The following is a 14,120-nucleotide window of genomic DNA, read 5'->3' as shown; positions in this document are numbered from 1 at the left end:
GGCCACCAGATGTCGCACCTGGACTTGCTTACAGAGGGCCTCCATCAGCTGGGACATGAATTGGGTCCCCCGGTCAGTGAGCATTTCCTGGGGAAAACCCACTCGGGAGAAAATCTCCAGCAATGCGGTGGCCACCTTGTCAGCCCGAATGGACGACAAGGCCACTGCTTCTGGGTACCGGGTGGCATAGTCCACTACCGTCAGTATGAAGCGTTTCCCGGAGCTGCTGGGGATGGCCAGCGGGCCGACCAGATCCACAGCCACCCTCCTGAAAGGCTCATCGATGATTGGCAGAGATACTAGTGGGGCTTTGGGGTGTGGCCCCGCCTTCCCCACTCTCTGACAGGTTTCACACGAACGGCAGTAGGCAGCCACATCGGCCCCCATTTTTGGCCAGTAGAAATGCTGGTTTAACCTGGCCTTGGTCTTAGCGATCCCTAGGTGTCCGGCCATCGGAATCTCATGTGCGATCCGCAACAACTCCGTCCGGAACGGATAGGGTACCACCAACTGTCGGTCCCTGGGCCACGCCTCTGGTGAACCCTGCTGGACCGTGGCCCGGTACAGCCGTCCTTGGTCCCAGACCACTCGCTCCGGGTCCGAGTCCGAGGGAGGCTGTGCCGCCTGCTCCTTAAGAGCTTTCAGGCTGTCGTCAGCTTCTAACGCTGACTGAAACCCCTGACTAGATGTGGCCAGAATCGACGAGACTGTCACATCTTCGGTCAGTACCCCGGGACCTGTGTCCTGGCCTCCACCTGACTCGGCTGCCACTTGGTCAGAAGGGGAAGAGCTATCGGACCTCCGGGAGGCCCCTTGGCTTCCAGCACTCCCACTGCGGGTGACAGCGGCCACAGCCGCTGCGACCGTGGGTCGTGCCTGCTCCTCCTCCGTTCCTGACCAAGTCGCCGGTTCAGGCAGACCTACCTGGCTTCCTGACACCCCGGTTGTGGGGGAACCCTGCACCGAGATCTTACCTGGGAGCACTTCCGCTCCTGGACCGGCCCCAATCTCACCTGCCTGTTCCCCTCCTGCAGCAACAGAACCCCGCTGTGAAATCTCTGGGGACCCCACATTTGCTGTGGTAGCCCCCACCCCACACACTGGTCCTCCCCCTGCAGCACCCTGCTCTCTGCTTATCCCTTCAGAGGGCAACAGATCCCAGCTCACAGGCTGATTACTTGTAGAGGCATCGTCACACCTTTCTCTGACCCCCTCCTCTGTCACAGCTGCAGCTGTGTGTGTGTCTATGGTGTCTGTGCAAGCAGAAATATCAGAGTTCACTCCCTCCTCCCTTACATCATTCATAGATAACACATTAACATTGTCCGGAGGCACGTCAGTACTGGCTGAAGGTTCAGCCCTTGGGGGGGGCCCAAACTGGGAGGTTATCTGCCCCAAATCTGTCCCAAGTAGCACGTTTGCAGGGATCCGATCAGTTACCCCCACCTCCCTCACCCCCCGCCCTGCGCCCCAGTCCACATAAATGTCAGCAACAGGCAGCGCCGGGTCAGTGCCTCCAATCCCGGAGACAGCGAGGGTTTTTCCAGGGATCAAGTCTTGGGGGGACACCATCTCAGGTCGCACCAGAGTCACCTCCGAGGCGCTGTCTCGCAGTCCTATGGTCACAGACCGGCCGACGGTGACAGGTTGGAAGCTGTCCAGGGACCTACCACCACCCCCACCCACACAATACACCTTGGGCGGCCCTTGGGACGGGGACGGAGCCGGGGCCTTGGGACGCTGAGGGCACATGGCCTTGAAGTGTCCAGGTAGGTTGCACTGGTGGCACCGTCTTGGCTCTGCCACGGGCCTGGAGAGGGGAGTTGAGGGGGACACCCCCTGCAGTCTAGGGGCAGGTGGGGCAGTCGCAGAATTCATCTTACCCCCTCTCCAGGTGCTGCTGGTGGCTGCTCTCCTGGCTTCAGGAGCCCGATTGTTGGTGTAGTCATCGGCCAGGGCAGCTGTAGCCGTGGACCCCTTTGGCTTCTGGTCTCGGATGAACTGGCGGAGATCCTCAGGGCAGTTCCACAAGAGTTGCTCCGTGATGACCAAGTCCAGGATCTCTGGTCCGGTGGAAAGCTGCAGGCCTTGGGTCCAGTGGTCGGCAGCTCGGGCAAGTGCCCGCCGGTGGTCAGCCCAGGAGTCCTTTGGTCCCTTCTGCAGGGTCCGGAACTTCTTGCGGTAGGACTCCGGAGTGAGGTTGTACTGTTGGATCAGGGCCCGCTTGATGGTGTCGTAGCCCTGATCTGCCTCAGCAGGCAAGTCCCCAAGGATATCCAGGGCCTTACCCCTTAAACGGGGGGTCAGGTATTTGGCCCACTGGTCCTTGTCCAGATGGTGCTGCAGGCAAGTCCGTTCAAAAGCAGTCAAGAAAGAGTCCAAGTCTCCATCCTTCTCCAGCACTGGGAAGTCCTCAACACGGACCTTTGGAAGTTTGGTGTCTCGAAGGTCACGTGTGGCTGATGAGGGCCGGAGCTGAGCTAGCTGCAGCTGGTAGTCACGGTCTGCCTGTCGCTCTCGCTCTCGCTCTTCACGCGCTGCCTGCCGCTCTCGCTCCGCAGCCTCACGCTCTGCGTGCCGCTCCGCAGCCTCAGCGTCACGCGCTGCCTGCCGCTCTGCCCTGCGCTCTGCCAGGAGTTCCTTGTAGCCCTTCTGGTCTCCAGCCTGGAGAAGGGCCATAGCCATTTGAAGAAGGCTATCCGAGCCTCCCAGGCTCGGTGGAATGGCACGTGGTGATCTGCGGCACGCTGCAGAGCTAGGCGATTCACTGTCCCTTTCAGAGCGGAGGGCTGGCATCTGGCTCGTTGAGGAACCTTGGGTGAGCTGCTCCTCATCTTGTCCATAATTGCCAGGTTGTGCAATGTCCTCGGCAGAACGGTTTTCTGGCGTCGAGCTCCTGGAGGACTCGTGGGCAACCTCCTCATTGCTGTCTACAGCACCGTCCTCCCTCTCTTCGGCTCCTGCCTTAGCATTGGCCAGTTGCATAGCTCTGCTCCTGGTGCCATCAGCCATTCTTGCAGACTTTTGGTCACTGACACAGAACTGACACCTGATGCCTCCACACACCTTACAGTATCTGCACTCTGACACTCTAGTGTTGAGCTAGTCTGAAGACCCCAGCAGCCACAGCTGCTGCAGGCAGTCTTTAGTGTCTGGGAGTATGGGTCTCACACTCACACACACTATTATCTCGATCCCACCGCTTGCCACCAATATGTCACGAACCACCGGGGGGGTCACTCAGAAATCCCCCGCGCTGGCTACCAGTACGTCACAATCGGGGTGTAACAAGTGGGGGGGTCACCCCTCCTTTATACCTCCCGACCGACAGACAGAGCACGTGATGCGCTCTCTAGCGCCCCTCTTATAGTCAGGCCAATTATGGAATTGCCCGACGATAAGCAAGGAGGCCGCTATACTACTTATGCCGATTATTGAAGGGTCCCCGGTGAGAGTAGGGTATATATTCCCCCGACCTCCGCGGGCGGAATATATAAAACCTCCCCGAATCTCACTGGCCTCCCCAAAAATAATCCTTGGCACAAACTCGCTGCCACCAACCGATTTAGGGTAACTATTAGCCGAACACAGACGTGGGATTCAAGATCGAGATAACAGAGCAGCCCAAGATTAATTATATAATTTAATCAGCCTAAAGCACACTAGAAACTACAATATATACAATAGGGAATCTACAGAATATACAGTTATGTCAGAGTACAGTTACAGATAAAGCATGGTTTACAAACAGGCATACACAGTTCCAGCAGTTACCTTGTTGCGTCTGGCCACAGGGGGGCGCTGTACCCAGGTTTCTAGGATCCTTCCCACAGATGTTTCCTACACGTGCCCCCAGCGAAAAGAACCTTGGAAAATGGCCGAAGTAGGGTTATCAACCTGGGCAAATCCAGGTCCCCTCCTACCTTCGTGACCTCAGAGGGAGCACTGCTCCACCCCTGGCTTGAGTTATGGACAATATCCCAACATGGAATATGGGCCATAACTTTGCCTGGGAGCGTCGTAGACGGACGCCAATGCTCTCATTGTGACAGCTATGAATTTAGCTACAGAACGAGGGGACTCATGACTTGTCTATTAGTTCCCTATTGGCTGATATCACGCCTGGGGTATTTCCCAAGCTCCCGCTCCCATAAAAAAGGTGTGCCAGCATCGTCCGCATGCGAAAACACCATTTTTATGGTTGCCATATTTATCGGAAATATGGCTTGCGAGATATGAACCATTTTTTACTGGAGTCGTTCTGTCTGCCTAGTTCCATAGCCTTGCTAATGAGATACAACTCTTGTTACAGGGTGACGGCAGGGAGTCATCCTGTGTCCATTGTTCCCACACCACCTCATCTCCATATCACAGAAGATGGCCATGGGATTTGTTGCTAAACCAGTTGTGTGAAGGAAAGGGGGGGGGGGTGACACCAGGAGAGGGCTTCCTGACATAGCTTGAATATCATGATTTATCGTCATATCTCCGGATTTACCTCACAGAGATCATTTGGCCCATCACATTGCGTGAAGGTACAGAAAAACTCATACAAATTAGTTACCAGATGGTATGTATCATCAGAGTCATGTTGGAGGTGCAATAGAGAGCGCGGTACATACTTCCACTGTTGGTGGCAGTGCGACCAGTTGCAGCCATTCTGGGAAAATGTGATTACCTACATCAAGCGGATCTGTAAACTGTCTCTATAAGTCCCATCTCCTGTGCTTCTACTGTCCAACGCAGCGTTTTGGACATAGGGTAAACGAGCTGCGTCCAAAACGCTGCAAACCCTGATCATGTGCACGTACCCTTATAGCTCTCACACAAGCACAGTACTATTACTACTACATATGCGCTCTCCTATTTAATTACCTGACATCTCACTGCCTTTCTAAGGCTATGTGTCCACGGTAGAATGTTGCTGCGGATTTTTCTGCATGAAAATCCGCGGCTTTCCCGCAAAATCCGCACCTTTTCAAAGGTGCGGATTTACCACGGATTTACCGCGGATTTACCGCGGAATTGCCGCGGATTTTTTATTTTTTTTTTCCCCAATTCTGAAGCCAAAATCTGGATCAAAATCCGCAACAATAATTGACATGTTGCAGATTTTTCCGGATCAAAATCCGCACCAAATCCGCCGCGGAAAAATCCGCAGCATGGGCACAGCATTTCCAAAATGCCATAGAAATGGCTGGGAATTGCCGCTGCTGCAGATTTTTGGGAAATCCGCGGCTTTTCCGCGAGAAATCCACGGCAAAATCCGTGCATTTTTCGCAGCGTGGGCACATAGCCTTAATGAACCTTTTAATTGCATTTACCTTTATGGCATCTAATTGCACATTGTCCCCTTTTAGTCAAATTTTTTATTTCATATTTTACAACCCATCCAGCTCTTTTATTATTCTCACTCTAAACTATTTAATTATTCAATTCATTTTTTACATATTTAATGAATGTTTATTAATGAAATACTATATAATAAAATACTACATAATAATATTTTTACACACATATTATTGGTCTTTAATAAATTCTAATAATACATCCCTTTTCAGTCCACTCCATAAAGCACACTGGCTATCTATCAGTTAAAGAACTTATATATTATTTCACCATTAATGAGTTGTAATTCTATTACATTAACAGATATTTTCTGCTGTTTTATATTGATTTTTTTATTGACATATTTTTTAGATACACATATACACATCCATATATTATATTTCACAGATTTCCAATATATCAATTTAATCTTCTACATTTTCAGTATTACTGATTACCTTTTTGAGATACATTTTTCCAAATATCTCACATAGCACATATAGTAACATTTGTCTCCTGCACATTTCTTTCCCACGAACATGAGTTCTAGTTCACTTCAATATATATTTTTTTTCTTTTAATCGTCTTTTGCTTCTCTTATTCTTCTTTTTGTCTATTTTTACATTAATTTATCTTTTGTGCTATCCGGTACACATATAGTAACACTTGTCTCCTCCTCCACCTTTCTCCCCTACGACCATTCATGTGTTCTAGTCCAATTCAATATAGATTTTTTTCTTACTTTTGTCTTTTAGTCTTCTTTTCCTTCTCGTTCTTTTTTTTTCCCATTAATTTGTCCTTTGTGCTATCCAATTACCAATTGCTATCTTTGTATCTAATAAATGAGATAATAGGTTTTTATTCCTATACTTGGCAATGATTATATTAGCGCTAATCCTCGGACTCACTGTCATGTGCCTATTTTTCTGACTCTTTTGCAAAATTCAATGCTATATAAAACTAAACTACTGCCATTGTTTGTTCATCGGTGGGTTTCCTGATGAAGAAGTGAGGGCACACTTCGAAACGCGTGTAATAAAACCACCTACATTGTATTCAGCACTTTTGGATTTTCGTCATTCTTACAACATTTATTTGATTCTCGATTATCCGTGGCTTTTGAGCACGTGGACTCTGCAGCAGCTGAATTACGGGTGTTATTACTGATTGTTAATAAGACTTTGTAAGGCGAAACGCGCCAGTGTTTCTGCATAGCAGTAGTTTGTCTGGTGGCTTGTGTTTTTCACATTTTTGAATAAAATTGAATGAACATGGACTATGGATGCTGGAGATTTGGATTTTTTTTCCCCTAAATACTGGTTGTGTTTCACACAACCCTACAAGGTGAGCACAAGCACAGTCCCTTATCACCTTTTATATGTTTTTTTGGGTAAGACCCTATTGCGCTTTTTATCCTTCTTATCCAATTCGAGTATCGAGCACTCTAGCATTTTAGTATTCGCCCATCACTCTTTGCACCAATTTTTCTAAAAGATGGAACGGCCTTGGCCACCATAGCCCATCAGATTCATTGTGCAATTTTTTGCCAAAAAAGTGATGTAAATTATTGCAGAAATTTAGTCCAGCTCATAACTCATAGCGTAAATCTCAAATCAGCATTCAATTCTACCCATAATCCTAACTGATCCGACTAAAGCTAGGTGCAGATTAACTTATTTTCGGTCTGAATGCGATCCGTCACTGATTGGATTGCACTTGGACCAATAGTATTCTATTGGGCAGGGCACAAGTCCAATTATTTCCTTGAACTGAGTTTGTCCGAGGAAAAAGAATCACAGCATGCCTGAGCTGCCTCTGTAAATCAGATCGCACTCGGCCATTCAAGTTAATGTGGCAGTGGTAGAGATAGGTGAATCCGCAGATATTATCGGGTTGAGTGGGTCCGGTCGGACTTAAAAAGAAAAAATCCGGTTTGGATCTGCCTGGACGCCAAACCCCATATAAGTCTATGGGGACCCGAACATTGTGCTGTAAATGGTGGTAGAAAGGGATGTGGGCTTCAAAGCAGGACAGTTATACTTCCCGAGTCTCCTGTGTGTCTGTTAAACTGCTTTCGAGTCCGCTAATTACCTCTCATACATATTCACTGCTTCCTCCGCCCACCACCAGGCCCAGCGTCTGTGATTGGTTGCAGTCAAACTGCGCCCCCCACCCCATGTGACAGCATCTATGATCGCTGACTGTGTCTCTATAGTAGCGTAAAAATAAATAAATGCATTTTAAGAATGGCATAGGGTCCCCCCATAATGTGATACCCAAGGCAAATTTGCATCTCCTGGCAGAAAACCACACTGAAACTGTGTCAAAACTGTTTTTGTGCGATTTTTCTGCCAGGAGATGCAGATTTGGTGCTGAAATTTATACACCAAATTTCTGCACCAAATCTGCATCTGCTGGCAAAAACTGCATTGCGTTGGGAGATGGATTCATTGGGAGTAGCAGTGATAATTTTGTAAGGTTTATACAAGGGTTTCCTAAATTAATGTCAATTGATTCACAAGTAAAATAAAACATCCTCTAAAAATGTTCTTAGAAACTTGACCCTAGTGTGATTCTGAATAATGCTATACGATATGTTTAATATGACATGGTATCACTTTCATATAATTGGCCAAAAGTACAGAATACATAAAAACACAAAAAATCCTTTTGTCTCTTCAGGCACGACACAGAAGTGACAAAGCTATAAACAACAGACAATGCGAAATCCTTAAAGAAAAAAGGTTAGTGTTTTTTTTTAATTGTAATGTCGATTAAATAATGAATAAGGAAAGTTTAAAATTATTTGAATATGTGCCTATTAAAATCCAATTAGTTCACAAATGCCTGTCTAATGTCATAATTAAAGGGCTTGGCCATGGCTTTACAATTTCATTTCATGTGAATTACATACGAGAGGCTGTTGATATGTCTTTGGCTTTGTGATCTTTTTTTGTTTCTATGGTAATGAATGTTACATCACATGGAAGCCTTATGTGCCTAATAAATGTTTTCAAAATTTTGTGTTTGTTGGTTATGGCGACAGTGTTCTACGCTCGCGGGAAAACAAAATAGCGAAGTCTAATGTGATATTCACAGCAACTGAGAGAAGAGGAGTGATAAAATTCTTGTTTCTGCAAGGAAAGTCTGCGAAGGATATTCATGGTGATATGTCGCAGACATTGGGGGATCAATGCCCTTCATATTCCACAGTTAACAAATGGGTTGCCAAATTTAAAACGGGCCACTTCAGCACCAATGATGAGGAACGTCCTGGATGACCGAGAGTGGTTGTTGTGCCGGAGATCATCGATGCTATGCACAACCTCATACTGGAGAATCAACGAATTTCAGCTAAAGCAATAGCAGACATCATGGGGATTTCCCGTGAACGTGTTTGTGTCATTACCCATGAACATTTGGACATGAAGCGATCTGCAAAGTGGGTCCCCAAATGTTTAACAGATCAGAATAGCATGCGAGTGAAAACTTCCTTGTCCATTTGTCAGCGTTTCCGGAATGATAAGAACTTCCTGGATCGATTGCTTACTATGGATGAGACCCGGATTTATTTGTATGACCATGAAAACAAGGAGCAGTCAAAAGAGTGGAGGCACAGTGGTTTTCCTTATCCAAAGAAGTTCAGGGTACAAAAATCAGCCACTAAGGTGATGGCGTCTGTGTTTTGGGATAAGGATGGCGTGCTGCTAGTGGACTACCTTCAAAAGGGTTCCACCATCAATGCAAGGTATTACATTGAACTTTTGGACCAATTGAAGGCAGCTCTGAAGGTGAAGAGGCGCGGCAAGCTGTACAAAGGAATCTTGTTCCTGCAAGACGTCGCCTCCGCTCACACTGCACAAGCGACCCCGTCTAAACTGGCAGAGCTGGGCTTCCAGCTGGTTGATCACCCACCTTATTCCCCAGATCTAGCTCCTTCCAACTATCATCTGTTTCCAAACCTGATGAAACACGTCAAGGGTCCCAAATTTCACACTATTTCTGATGCCATGGCTGCTACGGATGCCTGGTTTGAGGCACAACCGAAATCCTTCATTTTGCTAGGCTTACAGAACTTGGAATACCGATGTAAGAAGTGTGTTGACATCAATGGAGAGTATGTGGAATAAATGTAAAGTTTCATCATCCTATCTCGTTTCTTTCTGTGTAAAGCCAAAGACTTATCAGCAACCCCTTGTAGACTTTAAAAACTATTCATCCCCTGTGAACCTTTGACATTTTTTAATGTTAAACCCACAAACATAAATATATTATATTGTGATTTTATGAGATATAAGAACACAAAGTAGCAAGTATGTGTAAAGTGTAAAGGAAATAAAACATGATCTTGTATTTATTTTAAAAATATAAATCTGAAAACTGGGACTTGTATTTGTATTCAACTCCCCTAAGTCAGTACTTTGTAGGACCACTTTTTGGAGTATTTCTCTACTGGTTTTTCACATCTGAAAGTTTTGCCAATTCTTCCTTATAAAATAGCTTTCGCTCAGTGAGATTGGATGAAGACATCTGTGAACATAAATTTTCGAATGTTGTCATAGATTCTCAATGAGATTTTGGTCTGGACTATGACTGGACCATTCACATACATGAATATGCTTTGATGTTAACCATCCATTGTACCTTTGACAGGATATTTAGGGTCATTGTCCTGCTGGAAGGTGAACCTACACCCCAGTCTCAGACGATAACATACTTACCACCTTGGCTTGCCTGTGCCCTCAACCACCTCCCCACAGCCGTCCAGATGTACTCCTGCTCCCTGCATGGGTCTACAGGAAGTGCGCATAGGGTGCACGCTCATTTCCTGCTATTAAAGGGCCGGCGTCCTTTTACCTGGAAGGGCCTTTCAGCCTATGGCTGAGAGGCACTAATTAAGACATTCTCCGACTAGGGGAGGTGCCTGATCAACGAGGTCAGTTAGTTAATGTCTCCCTAGCTATCTAGTTATTAAGTCCCATTTTCCATATCCGTTATCTGTCCTTGTGCCCGCTTTCCCATACCTGTCAGTATCTGCCGTGTTCTTCATGCCTGTCTGCATCAGTCATCCTGCCTGCACCCGCTGCCACCAGGGACTGTACCTGTCCAGGCCTGAGTCTGTCCCAGCCCTGGTGTCAGCTGTCACAGGCTCGAACAATGCTCTGGGAGTGGCACCTGCGTCTACCGGCAGTCTAGCCCATTATCCCCATCTGAGGCTTTGGCATATACCCAGTGGGCACTAAGTTAAGCCCCTCAAATAACATCATAAAAACAAAGGAACTCACCTGACAGGTCAGGGATCAAATTGGGAAGAAGTGTAAAGTAGTGTTATGTTATTATAAAAAAATAGCCCAATCTCAGAACATCTCACTGAGCATTGTTCAGTACATCATCCAAAAATGGAAGAAGTATGGCACAAATGTAAGCCTACCAAGACATCTACCTCCTTGCATGAGATGTCAGTTTAGGTGGATGGTAGATGTCTTGGTAGGTTTGCAGTTGTGCCATACATCTTCCATTTTTTTTGCTGAAATGTCTTGGCCCCATAACTTTAATTTTCAAAACGAGTAATAGGAGAAAATGTACCGTACAATTTGTTACACAATTAAATTTTTTTCACTAAAATGGCTAATAAGAAATAAATGGACCACACAGTTTGTGGTTCAATTTCTCCTGAGCAATACCCTACATGTAATCAGGAACTACTTTTGAGGTACAGTGGAAAGCTCATAAGGTAAGGAACGCCATTTTATAGTACTTATTTTGGTGGAGTGGTTTGCTAGTGCCATGTCACATTGGCAAAACCCCTAAGGTGCAAGAACAGCAGAAATCCCCCACAAGTGACCCCATTTTACATACTGCATCCCTCAATGAACTTATGTAGGGGTGTCACAAGATGTTATACTAATTCAATTTTTACCACTAAAATGTTGTTTAGCCCCATGTTTCTAATTTTCACAAGGGAAATGGACAAACAAGGCCTCATGATAGGTTACACAATTTCTCCTAAACATGTCAATACCCCACATGTGACTGTATAGTACAGATTGGCCACATAGCTGGGCTCCGGAGGGATTGAGAGCCATTTGACTTTTAGAGCACAACTTTTCCTAGAATAGTTTGAGGAATTCATTTGCAGAGCCCCTAAGTGCCAGAACACCAGAAACCCCTTCAAGTGACTCTATTATGGAAATTACAGTGCTTTGGGAATTTATCTACAGGTGTAGGGACGGTTTTGTCTCTGGAAAACCCCCATGGGGTCAAACTTTGTGAAGTTAACTTTGCAGAAGACTTAGAAATAATCTCTTGTAGTGCGCAATACATTGTAGTGTCTATGATATTGTACTAAGTTTATCCTAGCTGATCAGATAAGATGTTGTGATCCAGACTAACTGGTAGTTTTAATACACATTGCTGTGTGCGGTAATGGAGTTAACCCTTATTGTCTTTTTGTTGCTACCTTCCTGGTTTTGCTTTTTTCTTATTGTTTGTTCCTGTTTGTTTGCAATGTGTTAGAGTTTTGGTTGTCCCCTGCCTGTTGGGAGGTGGGTATCAGATTAGTTCTTTTCAAAGCATAGCCAGGGATGTGTAGGACCAATGGGGCAAGGGGTTAAATATATGTACTGCCCCGCGCTCGGCTGTAGCCGAGCCGCTCGGATCCGGGCTTGTTTGTGGGTGGCTCGAGTGCCTCCGGACCGGGGGTCACTTCGCTCTGAAAGGTACTGGCTCTTTGCAGGGGGGTTTTAGGGGTACGGCCGAGGCCGTGGTTTTTGTGTTAGAGTTCGTGACGCCACCCACGGGTTGTGGTGAATGTGGGCACCACCGCTGCTGTTCACTAGGCACCCGGGGAAGATGTCGCGCAGCAAAGGTGTTAACCCCTCCGTGGGCAGGGGTGATGGTCCCGGGGCCCGTTTGGGATGGTATTTGGTTGCTTGGCGGTGCAAGGTGGTGCGCGGCCCGAGGGCACAGTTGTACTCACTATTAAAGATGCACAAGAGTCTCTGGTAAACCAAAAAGATGGTGGTCAGTGCCCGCAGCCGGCTGCGTCTGGTCCCCCACTCGGGTTGGTGGTCTCCGCCTTTCTCCTGCACCTTCTTTGTTGCTGTGGACAGCCCGTGCTTCAGCAACGGGAGTCCACTCCCTGGCTTTGTGTGTCGGAAGAGCCTGTTTGCCCGCAGACGCTGGCCCGTGGGATCTCTAAGTCTGAGCGGTGGCGTTTATCCCCCTCGGTGGGCTGTTGTCTTCAGTCGGGACTTGGGTGGGAAAGGACCTATAGTCCAGACCTCAATCAGTTAATTAACGGGGTCCGGTAGTTTCGGGACCACGTTTCAGGGTCTGAGTACCCTCCTTTGTGCTCCGGTTTCCGGTCGGTTCCCTGGTTCGGTACCGGCGGGCCACTACCCTGCCCCGGTCCCTTACGGTTCCACCTGGCCGTCTTCTCGGCTCCTGCAGGCTGAGGCCACCGTATGCCTCCTAGCCATAGGTGACTGGGCTCCAACCCAGACACCTGGTTGTTAGACTGGGGCAGACCTGGGCACAGGTCTGCCTCTGCACTTGAACTTTACTCCTCCACCACACTGTCACAGACTAAACTCAACTGCTTTTTCCTGCCTCAGGAGCTGTGAACTCCTCGGTGGGTGTGTCCAACCGCCTGGGCACGCCCCCTGGTGTGTTCATTAAACCTTGAGAGAGGTGACTAGGGTTAAAAGGGTGGCAGCTGTTACCCTTTTTAGGGGCCAGGTGTTTGTGCAAGGGCCTATCTGTGACTACCTGGCTAGTCCAGGGCATCACATATACTTGTTGCCGGGCCTGGTGATGTCAGATCTGGGGATGTCACGGGTGGCCCTTGCCCGGTTTTGTGGCCCCGGGGCATACAATAAAATAGAGGGGAGGGAATGATGGTGGAGGTTTGTCTCGTGATGCCACCTGCGGTACGCGGCCAGGGATTAGCCGCTGCTGCTGTCGCTGTCCTCCAGGGTGGATGGTTATAGCAGCTAAGATGTTTCTGCTCCCCACAGGTGGAGCAGGCCCCGGGGAGGATGATGAGGTGAATAGTGATGGCTGGCGCCGAAGCACAGGGTGACGGCGCCTGCATGGACAGACGGACACAGTCTCTGCGGTTTTCAGGCTTCTTTACTCACAGTTGCAGTTCGCCCGAGAGATCCCGGTCACCACCGTGATGGGCCTCACTCGATCCCAAGCTATTCGAGGTCACCGCCGGTGTTCCTACTGTGAGTCCTTTCTGGTCGAGGTCCCTCCAATCTCGGTGTATGTGGAATGTGGAACGGGCTGCGGGTGTTTCCTGCACTCTCCGCATACCCTGGAATCCCGTGTAGCTGTAGAGAACCCGGGCTGAGCTGTCTGCTCCAATCCACGGATCCTATGGCGCTCCCAGAAGTATGAAGGTAGATGGAATATGCCTGGATCGAAGTCCCGTCGGTGCTCCTCACCCCAAGCTGTGCCCGGGGCTAACTCACTAAATGGGAAGATGCTCATTCCCTTTTCCCAAGTAGTGCCCGCTCCCCACGTGGTTGTCCTAGTGACCAGGAAAGTCCCATGCTTCGTGATGGCCACCCCCCTATCTACCACAAGCCATCCCCCGGTGGGAAAGCACCTAACTGTGTTTTGTGTGTGAATGTGAGAAACAACAGCGCTTAACCTCTCCTTACCCGGGATGAGTACTACATCTTAAGAGAGATGCAGTACATTGTGGCGACTGGAGCCTCAGGGGCGCCACAGATGCGACTCAGTCATCTCCACCATTACTGGTAACCCTGAGGTTATGGATAACC

The 14,120-nt window shown here is 48.1% G+C and overlaps 1 protein-coding gene across 1 annotated transcript in view; it reads left to right on the top strand.

The window, feature by feature from the left end:
• ATP8B3 (ATPase phospholipid transporting 8B3) overlaps positions 1-14,120 on the top strand; it is a 159,366-nt gene that overhangs the window by 45,875 nt on the left and 99,371 nt on the right. The window contains exon 5 of the mRNA XM_075328462.1: positions 8,011-8,072. Within this exon, the coding sequence (XP_075184577.1) occupies positions 8,011-8,072 (62 nt within the window). The remainder of the gene's footprint in view (positions 1-8,010; positions 8,073-14,120) is intronic.

Source organism: Anomaloglossus baeobatrachus, chromosome 11 (genome assembly GCF_048569485.1).
Source record: "Anomaloglossus baeobatrachus isolate aAnoBae1 chromosome 11, aAnoBae1.hap1, whole genome shotgun sequence".
Taxonomy (NCBI): Eukaryota; Metazoa; Chordata; class Amphibia; order Anura; family Aromobatidae; genus Anomaloglossus; species Anomaloglossus baeobatrachus.
This window is presented reverse-complemented; position numbering and strand designations above follow the sequence as displayed.